This window comes from Xenopus laevis, chromosome 7S (assembly GCF_017654675.1).
Source record: "Xenopus laevis strain J_2021 chromosome 7S, Xenopus_laevis_v10.1, whole genome shotgun sequence".
In the NCBI taxonomy this organism is placed as follows: Eukaryota; Metazoa; Chordata; class Amphibia; order Anura; family Pipidae; genus Xenopus; species Xenopus laevis.
Window position 1 is genome coordinate 59,190,450 of NC_054384.1, and position 24,305 is coordinate 59,214,754.

The 24,305-nt window shown below is 35.7% G+C and overlaps 1 protein-coding gene and 1 long non-coding RNA gene across 4 annotated transcripts in view; one reads left to right on the forward strand and one right to left on the reverse strand.

Annotated features, from left to right (window-relative positions):
- Nucleotides 1-24,305, forward strand: part of LOC108697229 (kin of IRRE-like protein 3) — an 872,472-nt gene that overhangs the window by 834,120 nt on the left and 14,047 nt on the right. The window contains exons 13-16 of one of the 3 annotated variants that reach the window (XM_041571298.1): nt 6,958-6,993; nt 14,051-14,158; nt 15,567-15,676; nt 20,177-21,904. In XM_041571298.1, coding sequence (XP_041427232.1) covers nt 6,958-6,993; nt 14,051-14,158; nt 15,567-15,676; nt 20,177-20,272 — 350 coding nt within the window. In that variant the 3' untranslated portion in view covers nt 20,273-21,904. Of the gene's footprint in view, nt 1-6,957; nt 6,994-14,050; nt 14,159-15,566; nt 15,677-20,176; nt 21,905-24,305 lie in introns of those variants that run through there. The other 2 variants (XM_041571296.1, XM_041571297.1) reach the window with 2 other exon arrangements.
- On the reverse strand, nt 7,261-10,029 carry LOC121396421. The gene is made up of 2 exons (XR_005963034.1): nt 9,928-10,029; nt 7,261-7,465 (listed from the first exon to the last, which is right to left on the reverse strand). It is a non-coding gene; the product is annotated as an uncharacterized LOC121396421 (long non-coding RNA).

Genomic DNA, 24,305 nt, shown 5'->3' on the forward strand with positions numbered 1-24,305 from the left:
AATACAATATTGTACAGTATAAGAATGAGCAGCTTGTTGTCTCAAATGTAGTGCATGACTTAGACCCCCGTACTGAAGCTTACAGACACTTAGAAGCCTGCAAGGAAACCATGTGACAGTGAAAGCCAAGCTGAACTGGCATTTTCCAAGAGATAATTTTCCTGTAGGAATTTAAAGTTATAATAACTGTTGTATTATCTATCCATTCCCTGTTTCCGAGAGTATTTCATATGTTCCCTCGTAAGAAAAGGCACCAATGCATGCATTTTATTTGTATATTGCACTCATGTTGAAATCATTTTATAATCAAAATTGTACTAACATCAAAATATTCTAAATAATGTTCCCAGTGAATACTGCATTTTTATGATCTTGAAAGTGAAATAAAGACAATTCCAATTTCCCAAATGTTACAGGCTTTACCCTTTTATATAGCCTGCCTCAAACCTATTTACATATTCCATGGTTTTAGCAAATTCAACACAAAACAAAACAGAAAAAGATGAATGTAAAGAAACTGTTGTTTGCTGGTATCTTACTTGTGCAATGCAGCAAAGCCAGAGGGGCAAGTAACATATTACAGCTGCTACCGTTTATCACAGCAACTTCATTACATTGTCTATAATGTTATTATGGTTGGGTAATGTAGTGGAGGTGCCTTCAAGGTGATCTCTTGCTTGTGGATTGCATTCCTTGTATTTACACACTGCACTTTTAGTTTTCGTTTCTTGCTGGGAAATGTGGATTTAAAGGGAACATGTACCTGACAATTTTAAAATTGCACATAATATTTTTGTTAAATTTGAGTTTAATTTATAGTATGAGCTTCCATATTAATTTTACTCACTGAGAAAAATAATAATAGGCAAATGATAATTGTAATAGTGACTAGGGATGGGCAAATTTTTTCACCTTGTTTTGCCTATGACGCCCATAGACTTGTATGGCGTTGTGCGTCAAAATAAAAAGACGCACGGCAAAAAAAATTCACCGCACAACAAATTTTTTTTGACGTCCATAGACTCTAATGGGTGTCTGTGACATTTCGTCGCCGCCAAATTTTTGGCCAAACGGGACAAATTAGCCCATCCTAATAGTGACATACCCATCAATTTCCTGGCACAATTACGATCTATGGCTAGTAGATAATGATATTGGTGTTTGTAAAGCTTTTCTCATTTCTGTACTGTACAAACCTACAAAACTTGTGCCTCCCCATCTTTCCAGTATTTTCACACATTTGTCACACATCTGCATACTACAGGAAATCTAAGAGGTGTATTCACTAGAGGATTACACAGCCTTGTTCTGCTGGGTAAGCTAACACATAAACACATTACTATGGTTATACTACGGTTCACTATATTTTATATACTTTCTATTTCAAAGTACTGAGGAATGGGGTTTCCCCCTGAAATGTTGTACAGAAATTGTTGCTGTTTTAATAATCGTCGGTGTATCAAGTAAAGTGTGTGTGAGGTTAGGTCCATGATTCTGTGTATATGGACTCCATTACATAAACTTACTGCTAAGGCTTATTTTTAAGCTGATTTTATTCAGTGTTTATCTGCAGCAAAAACTATGAGTCCTTCTCTGAATAATTTTAAATTTACCTTAATATTAGCATGCAACTCTGGCATTTAGCCTCCAAATGCATAAACTATAATGCCTACCAAGACCCATCTAGACATAGACTTTACCACAATGCTACTATATTGTTTGGAGATACATTGTACAAAACATACTGGCCAAAACAGGGACCTTTAGCTTGCAGGGGTTAACCACTAATGTGGAGAGTGGCAACTCTTTGCCAGTAAGTAAAAAAACAGACAAGAAGCATGTACTGTAGCATGGGCTTCAGTTCATATACTGTCAATCAGCCCCCCTAAAACCTTGGTCTTCCTAAAGTCTTGGTTGCTACCAGCATACCACTTATACCCCTATGATCTCTCCATATTCTAGTAAACAGTATCACATTGTAGATGATCACTACCCTTTTTTAAAAGTTAATGTCTCTACGCTGTAGAAGATTAGCATATATTTAGTAACTTACATACGTACATTACAGGTATGGGACCTGTTATCCAGAATGCTCAGGACCTGGGGTTTTCCAGATAATGGATTTTTCCATAATTGGTATCTTCATACATTAAATCTGCTAGATATAATGTAAACATTAAATAAACCCAATAGGTTGGGTTTGGTTCCAAAAAGGATTAATTATATCTATGTTTGGTTCAAATATAAGGTAGGGCCTTTATGTAATTCGAAACTTCCTGGATAATGGGTTTCCAGATAATGGATCCATACCTGTATAACATAATCTTTTTGATTGAAAAAAGACAGATCCATAAAGTTCACCCCTGTTGCCTAAATGAACATGCCTACAGTAACTGCTAGATGAGCCAGAGGAAGACAAGGAAACATTGTTGGCCAGGTAGTTTGGATGATGTCATAAAATACACATTTTTAATGTTATCACTAGCAAATACAACATTTTGTAGGACTAGCATCTAATACCACTAAAGAATGTCTCTTTAGTTTTTCTAAAACAATAAAAGGAACCATTCTGAAATGTAGGACTGGTTTTCAACTAATCCCTTCATTATAGACTCTTGTGAAAAACAAAGATTGTTGGGATGTGCAAAATATATATCACATGACCATTTCAAGGGATGGTTATAGAATATTCCCACATCATTTATTATTAGAAATGCAGTTTGTGTATTTTTTGATGATGACCTACATAATGCATGCTTGGCAATGACAATTTCTGAAACATTTTTTCTGAAAGGTATCCTGTATACTTAGGACAATTATGCAAGAACATTTTATAATTTAATATCCTTTAATAATGATTATTTTTTAAAATGCACGTTAAAGGTGCTGAATTTGATTAAATTCTTTACTTTGGATAGGACAGTATACAGTATCCTGTATACTTAGGACAATTATGCAAGAACATTTTATAATTTAATATCCTTTAATAATGATTATTTTTTAAAATGCACGTTACAGGTGCTGAATTTGATTAAATTCTTTACTTTGGATAGGAGACAAAGTAATTTGAATTGATAGTTTAACAAAATTGGAAATATTATCCTGCATTATGAAAGCTGCATATGCTATAAACAGCATTTTCAGTTTTGGCTTTTCAGTGTTTCCATCAGAGATTATCATTTTTAAGATATCAGGTGGGGCCCTGTAGATTTCAAACTGTGAGGAGTACTTTACATTTGCATTGGCTCTAATATATTCTGCTGTTCACACTGGTTCATATAGGTAAGATGTCTAAGGAGGTGTAAGCAAGGCATCAATCTATGTCAGCAGAAGGATTCTCAGCTTATTTTAGATATTTTTTTCACTGTGTGAAACTACAAATACAAATAAAATACAGTTGTTGGCAAACTGTTATATTTCTGAAAGGGCATAAGATGAATATACTGTACTAACACACTAATCCGCAATTGTATCGACTTGCGTAACCTTTTGGCGTTCTCATTGGAAGCGTTTGTGAAAATTTGTCCTCAGCATTGCATATCTGCATGAACAAATTATCAGTAACAGGAGTTGTGATATTGGCATTCAAAAGCTTGGTCTGAAGGTCCAGGTTATAAATACATAATACTTCTTCAGAAGAAACATTCAGATTGTGTTCATACTTTCATGACATGAATAGAATCTGTAAAATAAGTGTCCCTGTGATGGGATTCAGGCTTAACTACCTAATGAATAGCTGGAAAAAGCGTGTAAACCTGAGTCAGTTATGGATTCCTTTTTTCAGGAAAGGACATCCAACAGTCTTAAGACCTATGTCACATCCCTTCTTCTCCACAACTGTGCTAGTTATGCTACCAAGAACAATGTAAGATAGTACCGTAGCACAGTTTGTAAATTAATAAAGTTTTTTGCTGAACTCCATGACAGATAGAATCTATGTATGCTTTGCACCCAAAGATCACAAATGGGTTTAGTATATTCATTCTACGGATGTATTTCTTTGATTTTAATTTGGTGCAGGGTAGGGTGAAGAACCAAAACAATAGATTGACTGTTTGATTTTGGAAGTATCTTTCAAACTCTGCTATTTTGTACTCTGTCAGAGAAAGGGTTAACAGATGTTTGACTGTTGGAGAGTCTCCAAGCAAGTGCAGACATAATTAAATAATAGGGCAGGCAGGTGGAGAGTTCTAATTAATGTCTGAATTATAGATGCCGCTGTCATGTAGATTGAATCTGAACTAAATAAACTGTTTGCAATTAGCCTTGGGCACCTTCCAACCCAAGCACAGACAAGGGCCTTGTTGGTCAGATGTCAAAAACATTATATTTGACTTAAATCCAGATTCGTTTGATCTAGTCTTTGGTCTCACTCACACTGTGGTTTATATATTAGAAAAGGGGCTTTCCATTTCTGTATTGTTTTGGTTTTTTGCATATACAGATCTGATACTGTACTTCCCTTTCAATAAAAACTTTGGCTAGGCTCTCCAATATACTTTCTAAAGGACTGAATCACAATACTAGCTAGCATATTTTATACATTTCCCTGTATAAACTCATTTCCAGTCTAGGAGAAATATATGACACTGAGGAATGATACGATTCAATACAGGAATCAAACAGTGAAAAGAGACTTTAAGAAGCAACTAAAGAAATGCTAAAGAAAGTGAGACTGAATTAAAATGAGATAGGAAACACCACCTCTATCTAGACTACCATTGTCCTGAATTAATATGACCAGGGATAAACTTATAAGATTGTGAAAACTTTGATCTGGTCAATTTTCTTTTTTTTTGTTAAAGGTACACTATGATATATCTGTTCAGATACTAGCCATAAGATTATTCTTTTATTTATGCATCATGCATTTTAGAAAGCCATTTACAGTAAGAGGGTAAACTAATGGTCAACATACAGTTTGACATTAATTAAGCCAAATATCTTATTGTTGTCATGGATGCACTATACTTAGAATATTATAATCATTTTCATGCAATGACATAACCATGCTTCCTAAATTAATTCTAGTAATAGCATCTTTATCATGTATTCCTGTCTGCAATCTGTACATGTGAGAAGCATTTTCTGTGTAGATTTTTCCATTTGTATTATATACTGGAAAAATCAGTCGTATTTGGTGAGCACAGTCTACTTTTTGCCGATCTCTTATACTCTTTAGCTGATCAGCCCATGGGCCAAATCGATGGATAGTGTACAAGAAACCACATATGATATGGTTGCCTTCCTATTGTTCAGACTCCTCATGTGCTGATGTACCATGCACTGGCCGACTAGATGTGTTACCAGATGGAATATTCTAACCTGCCTATTTTTCAAACTCACTATAATCCATAATACATGTATTGTTGGGCCAGCAGATTATTGATTTTATCTGTGCATGTAGTTACATAGTTACATAGTTAAATTGGGTTGAAAAAAGACAAAGTCCATCAAGTTCAACCTCTCCAAATGAAAACCCAGCATCCATACACACACCCCTCTCTACTTTTAATTAAATTCTATATACCCATACCTATACTAACTATAGAGCTTAGTATCACAATAGCCTTTGATATTATGTCTGTCCAAAAAATCATCCAAGCCATTCTTAAAGGCATTAACTGAATCAGCCATCACAACATCACCCGGCAGTGCATTCCGCAACCTCACTGTCCTGACTGTGAAGAACCCCCTACGTTGGTATGGTCACCTTCAGAGTCTGTTTTAATCTGCAGCATCAAGGCCTGGCTCTTTACAAATATGTATACTGACAATACAAACCATTTGAGTTCAGTTCATATACAGGTATAATCAGCAGCTACTATAAATCAGTTGGATGCCCCAAATGTCAAAATAAATTCACATTTACTGTAGTTTTGTTTTTGCCGTTAAAAAGAGTAAAATACAGTTATCAGCCAGAACATTGTAATTTCTTTGAGTAAAATGTATTTCAACATCTTTACTTTTATAATTGATTTTTTTCTGTTCATTTAATCGAACACATACATACAATATATATATATATATTATATATTATATATATATATATATATATATATATATATATATATATACTGTATTTATATACATTTTAATTACATATTATGGTATATGGTCTATATTTCTAGAACAAACAAGGGAAAGTTGTGCTCACCACTAATCTTTAAAACCATTAGGTGGGGGTGCAATGAGGCTGTGACCAAAATACAAGAGGTTTTCTGCACTCAACCCATTATCAATATATTTAAGGCAGAGACATTTTGTGCATACTGCTACTGAAAAATGCCTTACCCTTTAAACAAAACAGGGATTGTTTGTCCATATATTGCAATATATTTAAGCTGGCCATATGTCAAAGGTCACAGCCTCATTGCACCCCGCCTAATGGTTTTAAAAAATAGTGGTGAGCACAACTTTCCCTTGTTTGTTATAGTTATACAGGAGCAGTGACCAGCTCCATGTTGTAGCTCCCACCCTTCCCAGCTATAGTCAGGTGATCCCACTGCCCTAATAAAAGGGCAGCCAAGTTTGGGAGTTTTACTTTGAAAGCAGCGAGTAAGTTGCAGGTAAAACTTAGTCCCTTTGTAAAATGTATAATGAAGCAATTGAATTCTTAATGAATCAGATGAAAATTGAGCGTAGGACTGGCCAGATATGGGATGACTTTGACGTAGTTGGCCAGCTTAAATATATTGCCATTATGGACAAACGATCCCTGTTTTGTTTAAAGGGTAAGGCATTTTTCAGTAGTAGTATGCACAAAATGTCTCTGTCTTAAATATATCAATAATGGGTTGAGTACAGAGGACCTCTTGTATTTGTCTATATTTGGGAAGCATTTTTGTATTCTCTGAAACAATACTAGCATTTAGCCCTGAATAATTAGAGTTGTTTAGCAGCATGCCAAAACTTTAGCCTTTCAAGGCGATAGACACCTGTTTTATTTTTAAACAGGTCCGAACATGCAGTCAGGAACGAGTATGGAACCAGGTATGGATGCATGATGTCCAGGTGAATATCCACCAACCCATTTTCAATGTGTGTCTACTTTGGTGCCTTATCAAGATGATGTCTTCACCTGTTTTACATCATTGGGCAGACGAATGGGATTCCTAACGTCTTTTACAACTGTTTTAGATCTAGATAATTATGTTTCATTCACACCTTTTTGTGCTTTGTCAGAGAATGTTATTTCCACAATGGCAGCATGTTTCTTTAAATGAGATCAGGTTCTTATTGTTATGATAATATGATATGTAAAGAAATGCAACTTTATTTATACACACAATCTCTTTTACAACTTGTCATTTCATGTTTCCCGAGGTACTGAATCCTTTTTTAGACCAAATTAGACATATATTAAAATTGGGTTCAGGCAGGGAGCCTCTCCTGGACCAGCAAACCCTGGATCATATTTCTCCATTGTTATGGTCCCTGAATGGTGCACTGTGTCAATGCTATCCTGTTGAAAAATAAGGAGAACACATGTATTAGTTCAATCTCATAAAGATTGCTTTTTTAACTCACAGTCAATGTATATGTTTCCAGATTATCTTACTAGCAAGTGTAAATTACAAATTGAGTCCTATAGTTTAGTTTAGTTCCTGACTGCTAATTCTCTTGTCTGTAATACAGATGTGTTAGTAATGTATTTGGAAATGCCCAAAAAGATTATATACAAACACACACACACACATATATATAAGATGCTGGGTCCTTAACTGCCATTAGCCAGGTGCTTACCAGAAAGCCATATACAGGTATGGGACCTGAATGCTATATAAGCACCAATGCAAGTCACTGTGGTGTATAATAAATACTAATGTATTACTAATGTTCATCAGTGCAGTTATACTATAGAAAGTAAACTGTTTGTGTTTGCAGACATACTTGCGGCAAACGTTTTTTAACCCTTAAAATTAAGGTAATTGCTGAGAAACTTATATAATTATATGCCTGTTCTCACTTTTAGCCTAAGTTTCAGTGGCAACCAAACTAATTTAGTTTAAGAAAGAATAGCTTCTTTATATTAAACCGACAAAAAAAATTATACCATTGTGCAGGAAATTATTGGCTGCTCGGTTTTCATCTTAAATAATTGGTACCTCATGCTAAAACATTATCCCTATGTTTTTTTGCTTCTGTATGACACAGAAGGGATTTCAGTGTGAGTAATTAGTCCATGCCTATTAAACAAAAGGGCCCAGTTAATTACACCCAATGGTGAGATCATGCACACCAGAGAGAACTCTAAAGATATGGAATTACTTTTTGCAAACAAATAAAACATAATGTAATTGTTCATAAGAATGAAGTAAATGTGTATGAAAGTAAATGATCCCTTTATGTTTTGAAAGAAAGAAAAGCTTGTTTTTCTAAAATTTTCCAAGGATAGTACCAAAATGCTGTGCTGTGGTTCATGGCCATAACAATTGTATTGGCGTGTCACACACATATATGTACTTACTAATATGTTCCAAACTGAAGCATTCTTCTCTATGAAATATTAGAGCTGTATGTGAACCGGAAATCCCAGCTCCTGTTTCTTTATAGGAAGTTTTTTGAGGTACACCATTTCCTTCACTTGAGGAGCCCTTTCATTTTTTTATTTGCCGAAATGGTCATTGCAACTATAGCTTACTGTAGCCACACACCAAACAATAAGACAATTATGTGGTCATTACTACTCTCGGGCTTCCTTAGGGAAATGATCATTATAAACCCATAGTAACCCAGAGTAATCTATCAGTGATTGGTTGCTTTGGGTTATGGCCCATATTCATATTTGCCCAGTGCATTTAGACAAGTTTTCACATACAAATAAACATAAGATTGTTGTTATGCATTTATAATATCACTCATACACTCAAGTTTACACTCAGAAGTACAACAATTTATTAGGTTGTGAAGCAGCGGGAAGTTGAGCTTGTTTCTTATGTCATAGGCCCCAAATCACCAAAGACTCAGGATATCATTTAATATTTAGCTTTATATCAAATAACATAGCTTTAATCAAAATAATGTGCAAACTTGCATGTGCTAAAACGCCATGCATACTCCAAAACTCCATTTGCAGCTATGTTTTCTTGCACCCACTACCAATGGACCCATTGCATTTCTTACTTTGGTGCATGCTTTAAGCAAAGCATGCACACCTGTACTTTACACCTGCTGTGGCCAAGGCTGCAAGTATGCAGTTCTTTTTGTGCATGGCCATCTGCTTTTATTTCTTTTTTATTTTATTTTATTTTTTTGGCACAAAACCCATCTCTGCACAGAATGATATTTACTTGTGACATGTTTTTTTTGTTGTTGTTGTTATTATATAAAGGAACATTAACACCAAAAATGAAAAGTGTTTAATAGGAATGAAAATATAATCTACTGTTGTGCTACACTGGTTTAACTGGTGTGTTTGATTCAGAAACTCTACTACAGTTTATACTGTATAAACAAGCTGCTGTGTAGCCAGGGGAACAGCCATTCGAAGATGAAAAAGGAGAAATTGCACAGAATAAACAGCAGACAACAGGTAAGCTCTGTCTTACAACAGAATTCTTCTGAACCTATCTGTTATCTACTGTGTATCCTGTGCTTGATTGGCTGCCCCCATGGCTACACAGCAGCTTGTTTATATGAACTATAGTTGTATTACTGAAGCAAACACACCAGTTTTACCAGTTTCAAACACTTTGGGGCAGATTTCCTAAAGGACGGAGTGACTAACGGTAGCGAAAATTCACCAGCGTGACATAATTTCGGAACTTCGTTGATTCCCTAATAGGCGCATGCATCACTTTGCTAGCGAAGGAGATAGACGCTAGCGTTGATTGGCAATCTCACGCCAGGCGAATTTTTGCTCTGCCAAACGGACGTAACTCTGGAAATTCAATAAGATGTGGATTTTACTTCACCTTACTTTACCTGATTCGCCCGACTTGCCTACGCTGTCTCAGACCAGGCGCACTGCAATGGAATGGACAGGACTTCCTAAATTTTTTGTTGAAAGTTGAAGTTTTCTTAGTCCCAAAAAACACTGATGTCTTTTACTTTTTTTCAGGGGTGATAGCCTGCAAAAGACCGTAAAAACTTTTTTGGGTACCTGGGTTTCCCCCTACATTTCCCAACATATGGCACATAAACTATACACTAGGCTCATGTGTAGGGCATTATAACATCTTTATTTTATTTTATTAAGGTTCCCTGGGCTTGTGTAATGTAATGTATTTGCTGCAACATATACGTCCATTCAACTTTCACTTCCCGCCTTATGCAAATTAACCAACGCTAGCGAAACTCGCTTTGCTTGCTGAAGTAACGCTAGCGCAATTTCACCAGCGTTCAGCTCCCTGGACACAACTTTGCATTAAAGTGAATTAGCGTTGTCCTAGCGAATTTACACCTGACGAAGTGTTGAGAAGTGGGCAAAGCGGTCTCTAGCGAATTTGCCTCTCTTAGGGAATTCGCCCCTTTAATTTTTGATATTGCTGTTGCCTGATACTGAGAAAAATGTCATCAGTTAGAATAAGAATTTGTTTACATTCTATATCTAGTGCCAAATTGTATAAAACACAGTCAATATAGTACTTTTAGATTTAGACTCTTTAGTGTAACAGTGATGTTTTGTAGAAATGTAAACATTTTTCGGAAATAGTTATTAAAGACTAGTTTTTTAAGTATGAAGTTATGATATTCTAATATGATTCCACTGATGTAAAGTTCAACAAATATTACAGAATACGCTAGAAAATATTTAATTTTGAAATAAATAAAGAAATAGGAATAAATACAGCATTATATATTAAATTAGTTGTGAGTATGTGATAAAAGTTTTCTTGGAGGCAGAATCCAGATGAGTGGATTACAGGTATTAACAATTTTAACTCATATGAGTTTATAGTTAGTGGTGGCACCAGACATGTGGGGGACCTATGCAAAAATAAAAGGTGTATGGAGGTTGTAATTCATAAAGAATGTCAAAATCACCTCACCACTTCTGGCCATGTCAACAAAGTGTTAACCACACTTCCAGAGTATATTGTACCCATAGTACCCACAGTGATCTACATGACCCACAGTCCCTTAAAACAGCAGACTAAATTGCATGACTAAAATTTTGCAAATATGTTTTACTTTCAAAATACAAACCCACACAGTGTCACCATGATTCACAGGTGCAGAGATCTTATAGTGCACCTCAAATACACCCACACCTACTTGATGTGATCATGGAAGTAAGGCAGAGTAGCACTGACAAAAAATGGATTCACCTAATTTTTCTAAATGTTATAGCACTTTTTGCTTGATTCTTTTGTGGTGGACATGCGCCTTAAAAAGACAGTGGTCTTAATTATTTTCAAAAAAGGTATTCACAATGAAAGTAATGCAGCTACAAAACATTTAAATGTGTATTTAAATTTTCAAAGGGCTCATTTATATTCACATAAATGATAAAAGTTTTTTATATCCAAACACATGCTTCACACTTACCTATAGTTGGACTCAGTACCAGTGCATCCATCCTGCATACTGTTCCAGATCATGTGCAAATACGCCTATTGATGCAGGTGAACCACAGAGTTGTGCAAATGTGCAAACAGCAAAATTAATGGCAAGTCTTGGAATTGATTCACCGTTAGGGCTCTTACATTTTTTCTTGAGTTTCTTATGCATTTGAAATGAGTTAAAATGCAGGTGAGAATTGATTCCATTATATTCTGCCATTATATTTTGCCAGGTTGGGCGTTCTGAGTTGTGTTTTACTCCATTTGTGTTTGAGTGCGTTTTTTTAGACGCAGCATGCAGCATTGTCTTGTGCTTGACACAAGTTCAACTATCAATAGAATAGAGGGTTGCATTTGGAACAAAAAAAAATGTGCTTAGCTGCGTCAAAAAAAGTGTTTAAACGTAATATATGTTTTTTCATGCTCATCATGGGGCCGATTCATCAATAGTCGAATATCGAGGGTTAATTAACCCTCGATATTCGACTGGGAACTAAAATCGTTCGACTTCGAATATCGAAGTCGAACGATTTTGCGCAAATCCTGCGATCGATCGATCGAAGGATTTTTCGTTCGATCGAACGATTAAATCCTTCGAATCGAACCATTCGAAGGATTTGAATCCAACGATCGAAGGAAAATCCTTCGAACAAAAAATCACAGGCAAGCCTATGGGGACCTTCCCCATAGGCTAACATTGACTTCGGTAGGTTTTATCTACCGAAGTAGGTGGTCGAAGTATTTTTTAAAGAGACAGTACTTCGATTATCGAATGGTCGAATAGTCGAACGATTTATACTTCGAATCGTTCGAATCGTTCGAACTCGAACGAATTTAACCAATTCGATGGTCGAAGTACCCAAAAAATATTCTTCACTCGAATTTTGTAAATCTGCCCCCATGTGTTTGCAACACATAAGCGAATGCTAGTGTGTAAGAGCCCTTACTTTGCCAAACATTGTAAAGAAATGTGTCTGAATGTCTAACCCTGCACACAGAATTGTGCTTATTTAAACACATAGGATGCAATGGCAGCTAGTGCAACACTGCATTCACCACAGTGACTTGTGGGTAAATAACATGGCAAATTGAATCTGAAATTGCATATTGCACATTACATTTCTCTTCCTCCTGTCATTAGCAATTAGATAAGGACAACTAATAATGCCTTTACAGACAAATAGGATCCCATGAATAGAAGGAGGAATAGTGAAATAAAAAAAGAAAAAGGTCAATTTATCTTGAAATTAAATAAAGGTTTGTCTTTCTTTTCATGAGTAAATGTAAATTGATAGTACCTGTTTGTACTGTTCGACACATCATATTTGTCTTGCTGCTGCAACCAAGTTTGGTTCTGACCACTTTAGTGCCTAAAATACTTTTACGTATTTTTTAAAAGAATGTGTAGCCACCTGTATAAACCCATGATGGAAACATGCCTGCTTAAAACCTGCATGTGTACAATACATGTATTTTTTTAACTGTTACTTTTTGTAATGTAATTAGGGAGGCAATGAATTCAGGATCTGGGAATTGTCAATTTTCATGTTTGGGCTTTGTTGCAACTCAATCCCAAAAAAAAAAAAAATGAAAACAACATTGTTTCAATGAGTCTGTAAATATTTGAATATTTTAAAAATGTCAGAATATAAAATAGCTTAATTAAAGCCTCTGACTCCCTCCTATTGAAGTTCAACAAGATTTATCTGCCGATCTTGTTCATTAGAATCTCGAAATTTGAATAATTTTTTCTTTCTGTCAAATATAAGTATGCAAATTAGAGCCCGGATCCAATTTGATATTGAGCCAAATCTTTTGTGGAGGACTCACTATATGACCAAATCAAAAAATTATGGATTCAATGCATTCCTAAATGTAATGCTTATGCTGTTATACAGTATATGGTGTAAAATGCATGGTTTCCACATTTTTCAACAGTAACTACAATGCTCTAAATTAATTCTGGGTAACTGACAAGTGCTATTCAGCTATGTATTAAAATTATGTATGTCCTTTGTGTGTGTGTATATATATATTTATAGATATATTTGTGCAATCATGTACACTAGCTATTAGTATAGTATGTACCATATATTCTGTGTCCTTTTGTGTCTGAGTTGGTCTTTTACAGTGGTTATTATAACTATATGTGCTCTTATATCTAGATCACTGGATCATCTAAGCCAACTTTTAGCCAGGATGTATAAGCTCAATCTAGCTTCAGAACATTTATAACAAAGGGCTGCTAAACTGTATATGCTATAACTGTGCTATATATTTGTTTTGTTTTTTTTGTGAACATACTATTGACTATGACTAGAAATTTCACAGAAGAAAAGGGATACGTCATAAGTGTATCAAGGCCATAGCATTGATTACAAGAATGTCAAAGATGTTTCCTGTTTGTGACAGTAAATTGAAAGCTCAGAGAAGTAAATATTTTTATTGTAAACCAACAGATGTTTTTTTCTGTCCTCATCATTTCTTTTAGTAGCGTAAAACAAAAATACAAGATGAACTGTCTTTTTCTTCTGTTTCAACAGAGTCTGTACCAGTTACTGTCATTATCGGGGTTGCGGTAGGAGCTGGTGTGGCATTCTTGGTTCTCATGGCAACCATTGTTGCATTTTGCTGTGCACGGAACCAGAGGAGTAAGTGTCTTGCAAACTTTGGTGACTTCTGTTATTTTTGCCAAACTTAGAAATCCCATCTAGCACTACTTTAAGAAATAGCCTGACTACCCATACTACTTGTTTCTGAATGCTATATTTTTCTTTTCATCTTACTCGCTGTGCACCTCATGTGCATACTATCATGTTTCTATGTCACTGATTACCCCTTTCTGCTTTGAAAGCCACCCTGCTGGTCCTTTCCTTGCGTCCTTGTCTGGTCCTTTCCTTGTGTCCTTGTGAATTTTGTAAATACATTCTTGTGTCATTGTTATATACAATCACTATAGAGGTAATGCCTGAAAACAATTAGCATAATGATGTTTATCAAATCTCAAATTAGTCTTAAAGCCCCTGTTTTACATCTAATTTTACATGAATACAATAACATCCATTTAACAAGACTGACACCAAATTAGCATTATACACTATGACAGACATATACTGGATGTAGGAATATAGTTTCTGTGTGGTATACATTCAATATTTCAAGGGTTTAATGCTAAGCATTTCAATTTAATTAAATCAAGTGATGCAAATGCAATTAAACATATTAAATCTAGGCATTTGAAATGAAAGCATGCCTTAGTCTATTACTGGCAAACGGTGTGTGCATTATGTACACAGATTAATTCTAATTTTTTCGTAGACTGTATGGGAGTATAAGGTCCATTTTTGTGATCCACTTAGGATTCTTTTTAAGCCTTTGTTTATTTTATTGTCATTTGGTGACACTAATTTACATGAAAATTTACCATTATCATCTTTTATTTATGTAACTATGGAATATTTTATGCATTATACAGTTTGATCTAATATATGCATTCTAAAAAAGGCAGAAAGGAAGCATTTACCTTTTCCAAAGAAATAATGCAAATTTTTGTAGAGGTGAATGCATAGTAAATTAAGGTTTCCCAGTTACCACTGGAATATGTCAATACATTATTACACGATAAGACAGTGGGGGTAATTTATAAAGTTCGCACAGCGCATATTTAGTCGCAAATGGTTGTATTGCACTTTCTGAATGCTAAATTATTGCACTGCTGTGCCCATATTTTCATTTTTCACTTTTTTTTCGAATGTGCATTGCGGACAAATTTTTCTCGAATGGTTTGCAAGTGAGATGGGTGTTTGCGTGAATGTGGCCACTGTGTGAGGCTGTTGTGAGCGAAAATAAAGTTGACAGCACTTTGCAATTTGCAAAACTGTTTTGCTAATTTTTTCTCAGCCACAAAAGGTGTGGCATAAGTCTGTGCATAACCATGCGCAGGACAAATATGTTCACTTATAAATGAGCCCCAGTGCGTTTGGTACCAAACTTTCACCTTGTTTTCTGAAGGATTTAAAGTATTTTTATCAAACATTAAACTCCAGTTCTTCTATTCAGATCTAAAAGGAGTGGTATCAGCCAAAAATGACATACGTGTTGAAATTGTACACAAAGAACCATCCACAGGGAGAGAAACAGAGGACCACTCAACAATTAAACAGATAATGGTGAGATCTGATACCTAATCTCCATTGTTATAAATTATGAATGCATGTAGCTAGTACAGTAGTGATGGAAATATACTTACATATATAATGTCATGGGTACTAGAAATATTGTAATAGCATTAAAAATTTATTTTTATTTTACAAGTACATGTTGTTTATGTGAAGCTTTGCATTGTTTTCCCTTTGTTTTATAAGAGACATTAGTTAAACCGTTAATATCAAGTATTGATATCCAATATAGATGTCCAATTTCAGAATATAAATGCTGCGACTGCTTGGGACCTGGGGTTTTCCTTTAATATATTTGGCATTTGCATTACTATACCTTATGTTTGCTAAAAAATCAGCAAAAACTATATAAAGCCAGTAGGATTGTTTTGCCAGTGCCACTAATATGGAATTATGTAGCTTTATTAGGATCAACTGTATTACAGAGAAGATAAAGCACTTTATGGATAATGGTTTCCAGATGAGGGATCCCTTACCTGTACACAGAAAGCCATATTCTTTAATTACACAAATAGCTGGATCACATCCATTTTTTTGTACTATTAATTTTTGGGAAATTCAGTAGCAGTTTTCTGTATTTTTCAATAGTTTTAAGCTGATTATAAAGTACACAGGGACTTACCAGAGAACTGAATTTATGGTCCATATATTTGTTTATTAGGGATGAACGAAATATTTTTATTAGGGATAAACAAAATAGTTTTGCTGAGGAAAAACTCTCATAGGGGCAAATTTACTAACCGGTCTTTTGCAGGCTATCACTGCAGCGTTTTTTGGGACTTAGAATTTTCCACAAAAAATTCAAGTCCTATGCACTCCATTGCACTTCGCCTGGTCTGAGCTGGCGAAGGCAAGTCTGGCAAAAGAGGTAATGTTCAGTAAAATCCGCATCTTAGTGAATTTGCGGAGTTATGTCCATTGCCAAAGTGAAAATTCGCCTGGCTATAGAGTGCAAATGATCATTAGCCTGTCTCATTCTCTAATGAAGTGACATCTGTGCCCGTTAGTAAATCAGCGAAGTGCTTGAATGACGTCACGCTGACAAATTTGTGCCAGCGTTAGTCACTTCGCCCTTTAGCAAATCTGCCCCATAGACTTTAATGAATAGTAGAAATATTTAACACAGTTTGAAAAATTGACGCTTGAAGAAATGCCCATTCACATCAATGTGCATGGCGACTTGGCGATCAAAAATTTGCGAAGCAGGTCAGAATCGACGATCACTATTACCTATGGTTGTAGTCTCAAACCCACTTAAAATTCATTTGATACGCATCAACTACATATACATAAAATTCATTTGATACACATCTACTCTTTATATGCTGTAAACAACATTTATAAATATCTTACCTCTAAATCTTAATACTTGCTATTTATGCAGTTGCCACCCTGGCATCAACTGATGACCATTAATGTATATATAAATATACATATGTGACATAATACTGTAGATAGACAGACAGATAGATAGATAGATAGATAGATAGATAGATAGATAGATAGATAGATAGATAGATAGATAGATAGATAGATAGATATTAAATGTTTCAGTGACCAAGTTACAAAGAACTCATGATACATTTTCATTTCAGATTATTTTTTGGAAATCTTAAATTGAAAGCATTCTAAAAACTTACCTAGATATTTATACTTTTTTGCTTTGAACTGTAAACTAAACATGTCCCTCAGAGGCCAATGTACTCCGCCAAAGTGCAGTTGATGGGAGGCAATCAGGGGATCATTATAAATACAAGCACATGCATGATGAGCAGAAATCAAGAAAAATTATGAGAAGGCAGGGAAAAATCAAATTATCATGCAACCACAAATACAGGTATATAGGCTTCCTTCAAACCTTGCTTATTTTAGGCTACAGCAAGAATAAGGCAGCTTGGTATTTTGAATTTATTGGTTGAGCAGACATAGAAAATCTACTGACACACCGGTGGATCACCAAAGGGTACAGGGTATTAACAGGAACGGGCCCAGTTGTAGGACAAGAGGAAAATTATAATACACAAACCCCCATATATCTAAAAATTAAATCCTGAAATCTGTTGCTTTCAGCTGTTGGTCTCTGTTGGGCCCAGATGGGGTTTCTCTTTCAGTTTCAGTTTAAGTAGTTAATGAAACATTAGCTATGGTCAAACAGGGACCATGTGAGGCAGATGCATCTGAATGTTCATAGATTATTTCTCAACATCATTGCTGAACACAGGAACACTGAGCGGTGTGCAGGAAACTACATGTGGTTGAATTGCCTTTTATGGTTGGATTCTTGGGAGCTTTGAACAAGAGGCCATTAGAATTGTTTACTCTATAAATAGCCACAGGTCAAGATTAACTGTTTTCGATTCATTTTATTTCAATGGACCAGGCAGTAAATATCACCAAGAATTAACAGAACTTTAAAATAAGTAGGGGGAAATATGTAATAATGGCAACTGACCCAAATAAATACCCTTTCAGTAGAATATAGACCCTTTGAGATGGGCTGATTGCTTTCAGTATTTATGGATCGTATTTTCTTCTATACATGGCAGTTATGGGAAACACAAATTGGTTGAGTTGCTAATTAAATTAGCGACAGTGGAAAGAAACTTCCAATATGAGGGTGCATGTCTTCTTAAAATGATTTATCAAGATGTTCATCTTTTATAATAAGTGCTTTAGAAAAGTTGCTGCTAGCTGGTTCAAGAAAAACTACAAAACTAAAAAAAGCAATTATTTAATTCACCTGGGAAGATTCTCAGCCAGTAATTTATGGGTTGAACTCCACAAGCGTTTTTCGACTGATGGTGTTGCTGCGATAAAAAACAGGCGACAAGTCACATTTAATCGGATGTATCCAAATATAATGGCACTGATAGAAAAATCGCAGGTATAAACTACACACGACAAGACTGTTGGATAAAGATGCAGCATGTGGCGTTCACATCCGAGTTGTGTCAGATGGAATGTAGTTTATACCTGTAATTTTTCTATCAGTCCCATTATATTTGGATACATCCAAATACATCCAACTTGTCACCTGTGTTTTGTCGCGGGGACACCATCCGTCGAAAAACACTTGTGGAGTTTAGTCCTAATACAGATCTTTGGTGCTTCCCATCTATCACATGCAAACTTCACTCTGCAACCAATGATCAATGATCCAGGTTCAGAGTGAATTGGCAGGTTCACATAAGGCATTAGGTATTTATTTAGTTCCTGTATTTATATAGCACACACATTTCCATAGTGCTTTACAGAGATTATACATCATACATATCAGTCCCTGCCCCGTGGGGCTTACAATCAAAGGTCTCTATCACATTCATTCACTAGGGTTGATTTTATCAGGAGCCAATTTAACTTTTCTGAAGTATAATCAGAGCATAAAATAGCAAAACAGGGGTTTTGAATTACTGTTTATTATAACAGCTGAAAAGCCTTTGTTTTCTATTTTTTTGGTAAAAAGGAAATGTCACTTATTGCATATAATTTGTCTTAATTAATATTTGCACTGACATCACAGGCATTCTGGAAAATGATTGCAAAATGGCATTTTTAGTTAACTGCTATGACACTATAACAGGATCCAAATCGAACCCATTATCGCTGTCACAGTTATTCCTGAAAAACAGCATATGTGCATCTGAATCCTGTAAGGAGAGATATAGCTCTCTTCAATATTCACAGATATTCTGATAAACTATTTCATAGTAGCAAATTACCATGTGTGTTGCATAAATCCAACCCTTACACTTTTATCTGGCCAGATTTATTATAAGCTACTGTATATTGCATTAATCTGTTTTAATCAAATTTCTGCACACTTCCAGTGATTAGTTTGTCTGATTAGATTTATCCCTAAGTTTATTAAAGTGAAATTAAGATACAGTATGTAAGCCTTATATAAATATTTATACAGGCTTGTCCTATCATCCATCTGCTTATCTTCTCAATGGAAATCAATGGAAATTAATCACTGCAAAAATCTCATAGGTCAGAAGGAATAGTATTAACTGTATAATATGACATTTTTCAAGAATATTAACTATTGGCATAGCATTCTCTGCACAAAAGTACTCTGGGTATTAAACATCCATACTGAAAGAGATACCCCAAAAGAAAATGGGACATATTTAGTTTTCCCCTCGCCTAAGTTAATCAAAGTTCAAGTCAACATGCCAGGTAAATTTCTATGGTGATATTGCATATTTAAATAATATCATAATTACGCCATGCAAATATCCCAGAACATAACTGGTGAAAAAACATCACATAAAAATGCTAGTATATAGTTTAAATTGCTACAAATGGTTCCAAAGATGGGTTAACACTACTTTGTCAGCCATTATGAAATTTAATTTATAGTAGCTAAGGAGCTAAGTAAAGCAGTGATAATATAACACTGTTAATAAGATGCTAAAGTGGTTGCTGTATCTTTATAACATGTCATTCTCGCACCTTATTTAATTACTGGTAAATTTCATTTATCTAAAGAAAAGGTGTGAATCAAGTTGGAAGACCACCTCCATACCTGATATTGTTAATCATCCAGGCTCCGATCAGAAGCAGCTGCAACAATGTACTGTATAACATGACTTTGTCCCTTCCAGTAAAAAGTCAAAACGTCTAAACTATTTGCAGCTGATCCATACTTTTAATCACTTTTCCAATCTGTCACAACCATTTGCCGTGACAATGTCACTGCTCTGGCTTGTCTGCTTGCATTTGAAATTTGAATTTGAAAGTTAACTCTGCACATTTCTTGTGTATTATGTATGTTGCTGGAAAATATTTTTTCAGACCTTTTCTACATCCAATATGGTTTCAGATGACTTCCTTGTTGCTTAGAATTGAATAGGATATATTAGACACCTCTCATTGATTATAATTGCTTAACTTATCAGATACCCGGGCTAGTACTCCTGTTTGCTCAAAACTACACCAGCCTAGGGTACTACTGTAAGAATGCAATGCCACCATCTTCTTCTAGAGCTTCTCCTATATTCCATACGCTGTTGAGTAAAAGCAGAATGTCCAGCTTTTAACTCTACTGTGCATTCGCTCTCTGCCCAGGGCTGAAGAGTGGATTGAAGAACTGAAAGAAGATTGTGTTGGTCTTACAGAAATACCCTTGGCCCAATGCAGTTTTCAGCAAATTGGAACCATCTTGGGGTATCAGAAGATTATAATCACTGGGGAGTGCTTTACCCCCCCCCCCAGGAATTATAACTTTCCTTTCTTCTCCATATGCATGCATTCACATGAAGAGGCATTATATCAGGAGACTACATTTGGTAACCATGTATTAAATTAGAGGTGTTATAGAAGAATAAAAATAATATATTGTGGCCTTTGTCTGTTCACTATATAATCAGTATGACATGCCTGTCTTTGTGTGTGCTATTCCTCTGCTGTTGGTTGACTGGAAGTGACAAATGTTATATGGATGTATCACTTATGTGAAGCAAATAAAATATAAGTTACAAAAAAAAAAAAATAATATATTGTGTATATTATGTTGTTGAAGAAGAGGTAAAGTGGATAGTACACTGGTCTGAAGGAGTTAAGCAAGCTGCTGTTTTACTTTTGTTATTTAATTAAGCTCACAATTCCACTTGCTGGCTCGGGAAATGTGTTTTTTTAATACAAATTGCCTGTACTGACCATTGCCTTTTCACAGAGATCATAAATGCTCTGTATATTCATATAATGGAGAAACTGAAAAATGATCAACACTGGAAGTTTGGTAATATTGCCTCCTAGCTCAGCACTAACTCCTCCTTTAGCATGTGCGTCTCAGCCCTTTTTCAGTGGGATTGGAAGGCCCAATTAGTCTATAATAAACAGAGAGAGAGATTTGTTACTGTACATTTCACAGCTGGTCATTATGTCATAACTCATTAAATTTCCATGTCTTCAGTCAGAAATAGGATATTTCCATCTAACTACTGTAAGTCAATTACGTTTCAAGTAATATAAATATCAGGCTAGAGGCAAGAATTATGGACAGCAAATACCGTATGCATCTGCTGACTGAGACAAAGCTCTGACATTGTATTTTAAGATTACATGATTCTATAGATGTATATTCAGAGTGGCTCAGCTCCAAGGCACTCCTACTACTGTAATGCTAACTTGGGCTATACAGACCATAAGTAGTTAATGTATAGCTAATGATAACAGCATGGACATGTGACTCAAACACTTCAGGCTAGGGCCTTCGCTAAGTTGAAGATTTCAGATGTGGTGTAGTGTGACTACAACTACCACATGCTACTGTGCAATAAAATAATAAAAAATGGATGCCAGGAGATTCTTATGGTAAAACAAAAGAATAACAGTTTATTTGTTCAAGATAAATATCCCCAGGTTGACTTACAGTCAAATTAGGTATATGCAAGTAGTATTAGCAGTGCTGAGACAGGCAAAGGATGATACAGCTATTATTTACCATTCAAAGCTTAGTGAATCTGCCCCTTATTCTACTATATTTACTTTTCCTATTTTATATGCACCAAATTAGTTGCAGTATGCGGTTTTATGACCTTAGAGATCCAAAATACACATGACAGCTTGGATCAGAATGGTGCAATACCCCTGCAGCTATGTTATGCTATCTCCCTCAATAACATTATTTCAACCTTTTATTTTGCTTCAGCCCACCCATGATATTATAACAAACAGCAAAACTACAAATAGTTACATAGTTAAATAGTTAAAACACACTATGGGGCAGATTTACATAGGGTCGAATATCGAGGGTTAATTAACCCTCGATATTCGACTGCCGAACGTAAATCCTTCAACTCCGAATTTTGAAGTCGAAGGATTTACCGCAAATAGTTTGATTGAAGGATTTACCGCAAATAGTTCGATCGAACGATTAAATCCTTTGAATCGTTTGATTCGAAGGATTTTAATCCATCGATCTAATGATAGAAAGCCTATGGGGACCTTCCCCATAGGCTAACATGGCACCTCAGTGGGTTTTAGGTGGCGAAGTAGGGGGTCGAAGTTTTTTTTAAAGAGACAGTACTTTGACTATTGGTCGAATGATCGAACAGTCGAACGATTTTTAGTTTGAATCATTCGATTCGAAGTAGCCAATTCGATGGTCAAAGAAGCCAAAAAAACATTCAAAATTCAAAGTTTTTTTTCTTCTATTCCTTCACTCGAGCTAAGTAAATGGGCCCCTAAGTCTGTACATAAAAAAAGGAAGATTATTTCATACTTACCGAGATCTTCCTTTCCTAGACGTACTCCATGTCATTACGTTACGGGATAGCCCCTCCTCCCTGCTCCCATTAGAAGGAACCTCCCCAAGCCTTTAAAAGGCCAACCACACCCACCTACCGGCGTCTTTGTAACAAGCTCTTAAATTACCGGAAAAGAAAGGGCGGGTGTAATGACATGGAGTACGTCTAGGAAAGGAAGATCTCGGTAAGTATGAAATAATCTTCCTTTTTCCCTAGACGTACTCCATGTCATTACGTTACGGGACATAGCAAGTTAACGTTATCCCATGGGAGGGAATATGCTTTAAGAAGAAACTGTAATAAGGAAAGGAGTATCTCTGACTAGATAGTCCACCATCATGCAAACTCCTTACTTTAATATAGAGAGTCCAGGTGAAAACCCCAGAATAAGTTCACCAGGCTAAGAATAGAGCTATAGTATAGCCTAAACTATAGAGAAAGAGAGAGAGCGCGAGAGAGAGAAGTTAGCCCACTGAGAGTGAGGAACAAGTTAGCTCACTAACCACCACTTCACCCTCCAGAAGAGAGAGAGAGAGAGGAAGACAATCCTGTAAAAGGCGAATACAACAAGCTGAAATACTTACTCTCCTACTCACCAAAAGGCATTCATCACATGTATGCCTAATTTCAGTGCAAATTGCAATGTACCTGTAAGAAACACTTGGTAGGAGTAAGAACCCAAAACAGACACAATATAGGAATGATCTGCTTAGGATATATCCATAAATGTATGATATCCAATGTACCCTGAGGTATCCAAGGCCAGTACCATAAATATCTTCATATCAGAATGCATGTTAGTCAGGACTGTTCTAACAGAAAACAGATCCTAAAGATCGTAGACAAGGGCACCTGAGAAAATAATTGGGATTAGAATTCCTTACCCTGTGTAAGGTCCTGTGATGAGGCAGACTCAATTAACTGTAAAGAGTTGAGCAACTACAGTACCTAAGAAAGAGCCCCTGTTGGTTGACCCAACCTAGTACTCTGAGAGGTATAACTGAATACCCCTAAAGTTACAGATCCCAATAACCACCGTGCAACTAAAGGACTAATTCCAAGATTTATGGAGGCAGATTATATGCCCTGGATAAATGTTTATAGTCACCCACAAACCTGTGTTCTCTACCCATAAGGGACCCATTTATATGTGGAATCAACTATACTACATATTTAGTCGTTGAGGCTGACCCTGGAACTGGAGGGACCCTATGGATGTTCCAGTAAGTGTCAGAAGGGCCTCTGATCTACTAGAGTCATGCTGGGTAATATGTATCAGGAGTGGCACAGGAATGTGAATCCGAGAACAAACCAGGATAATAGGAGTGTTGTATCTGGAAGTTACCTGGACATTGAGCTCTGTGCGA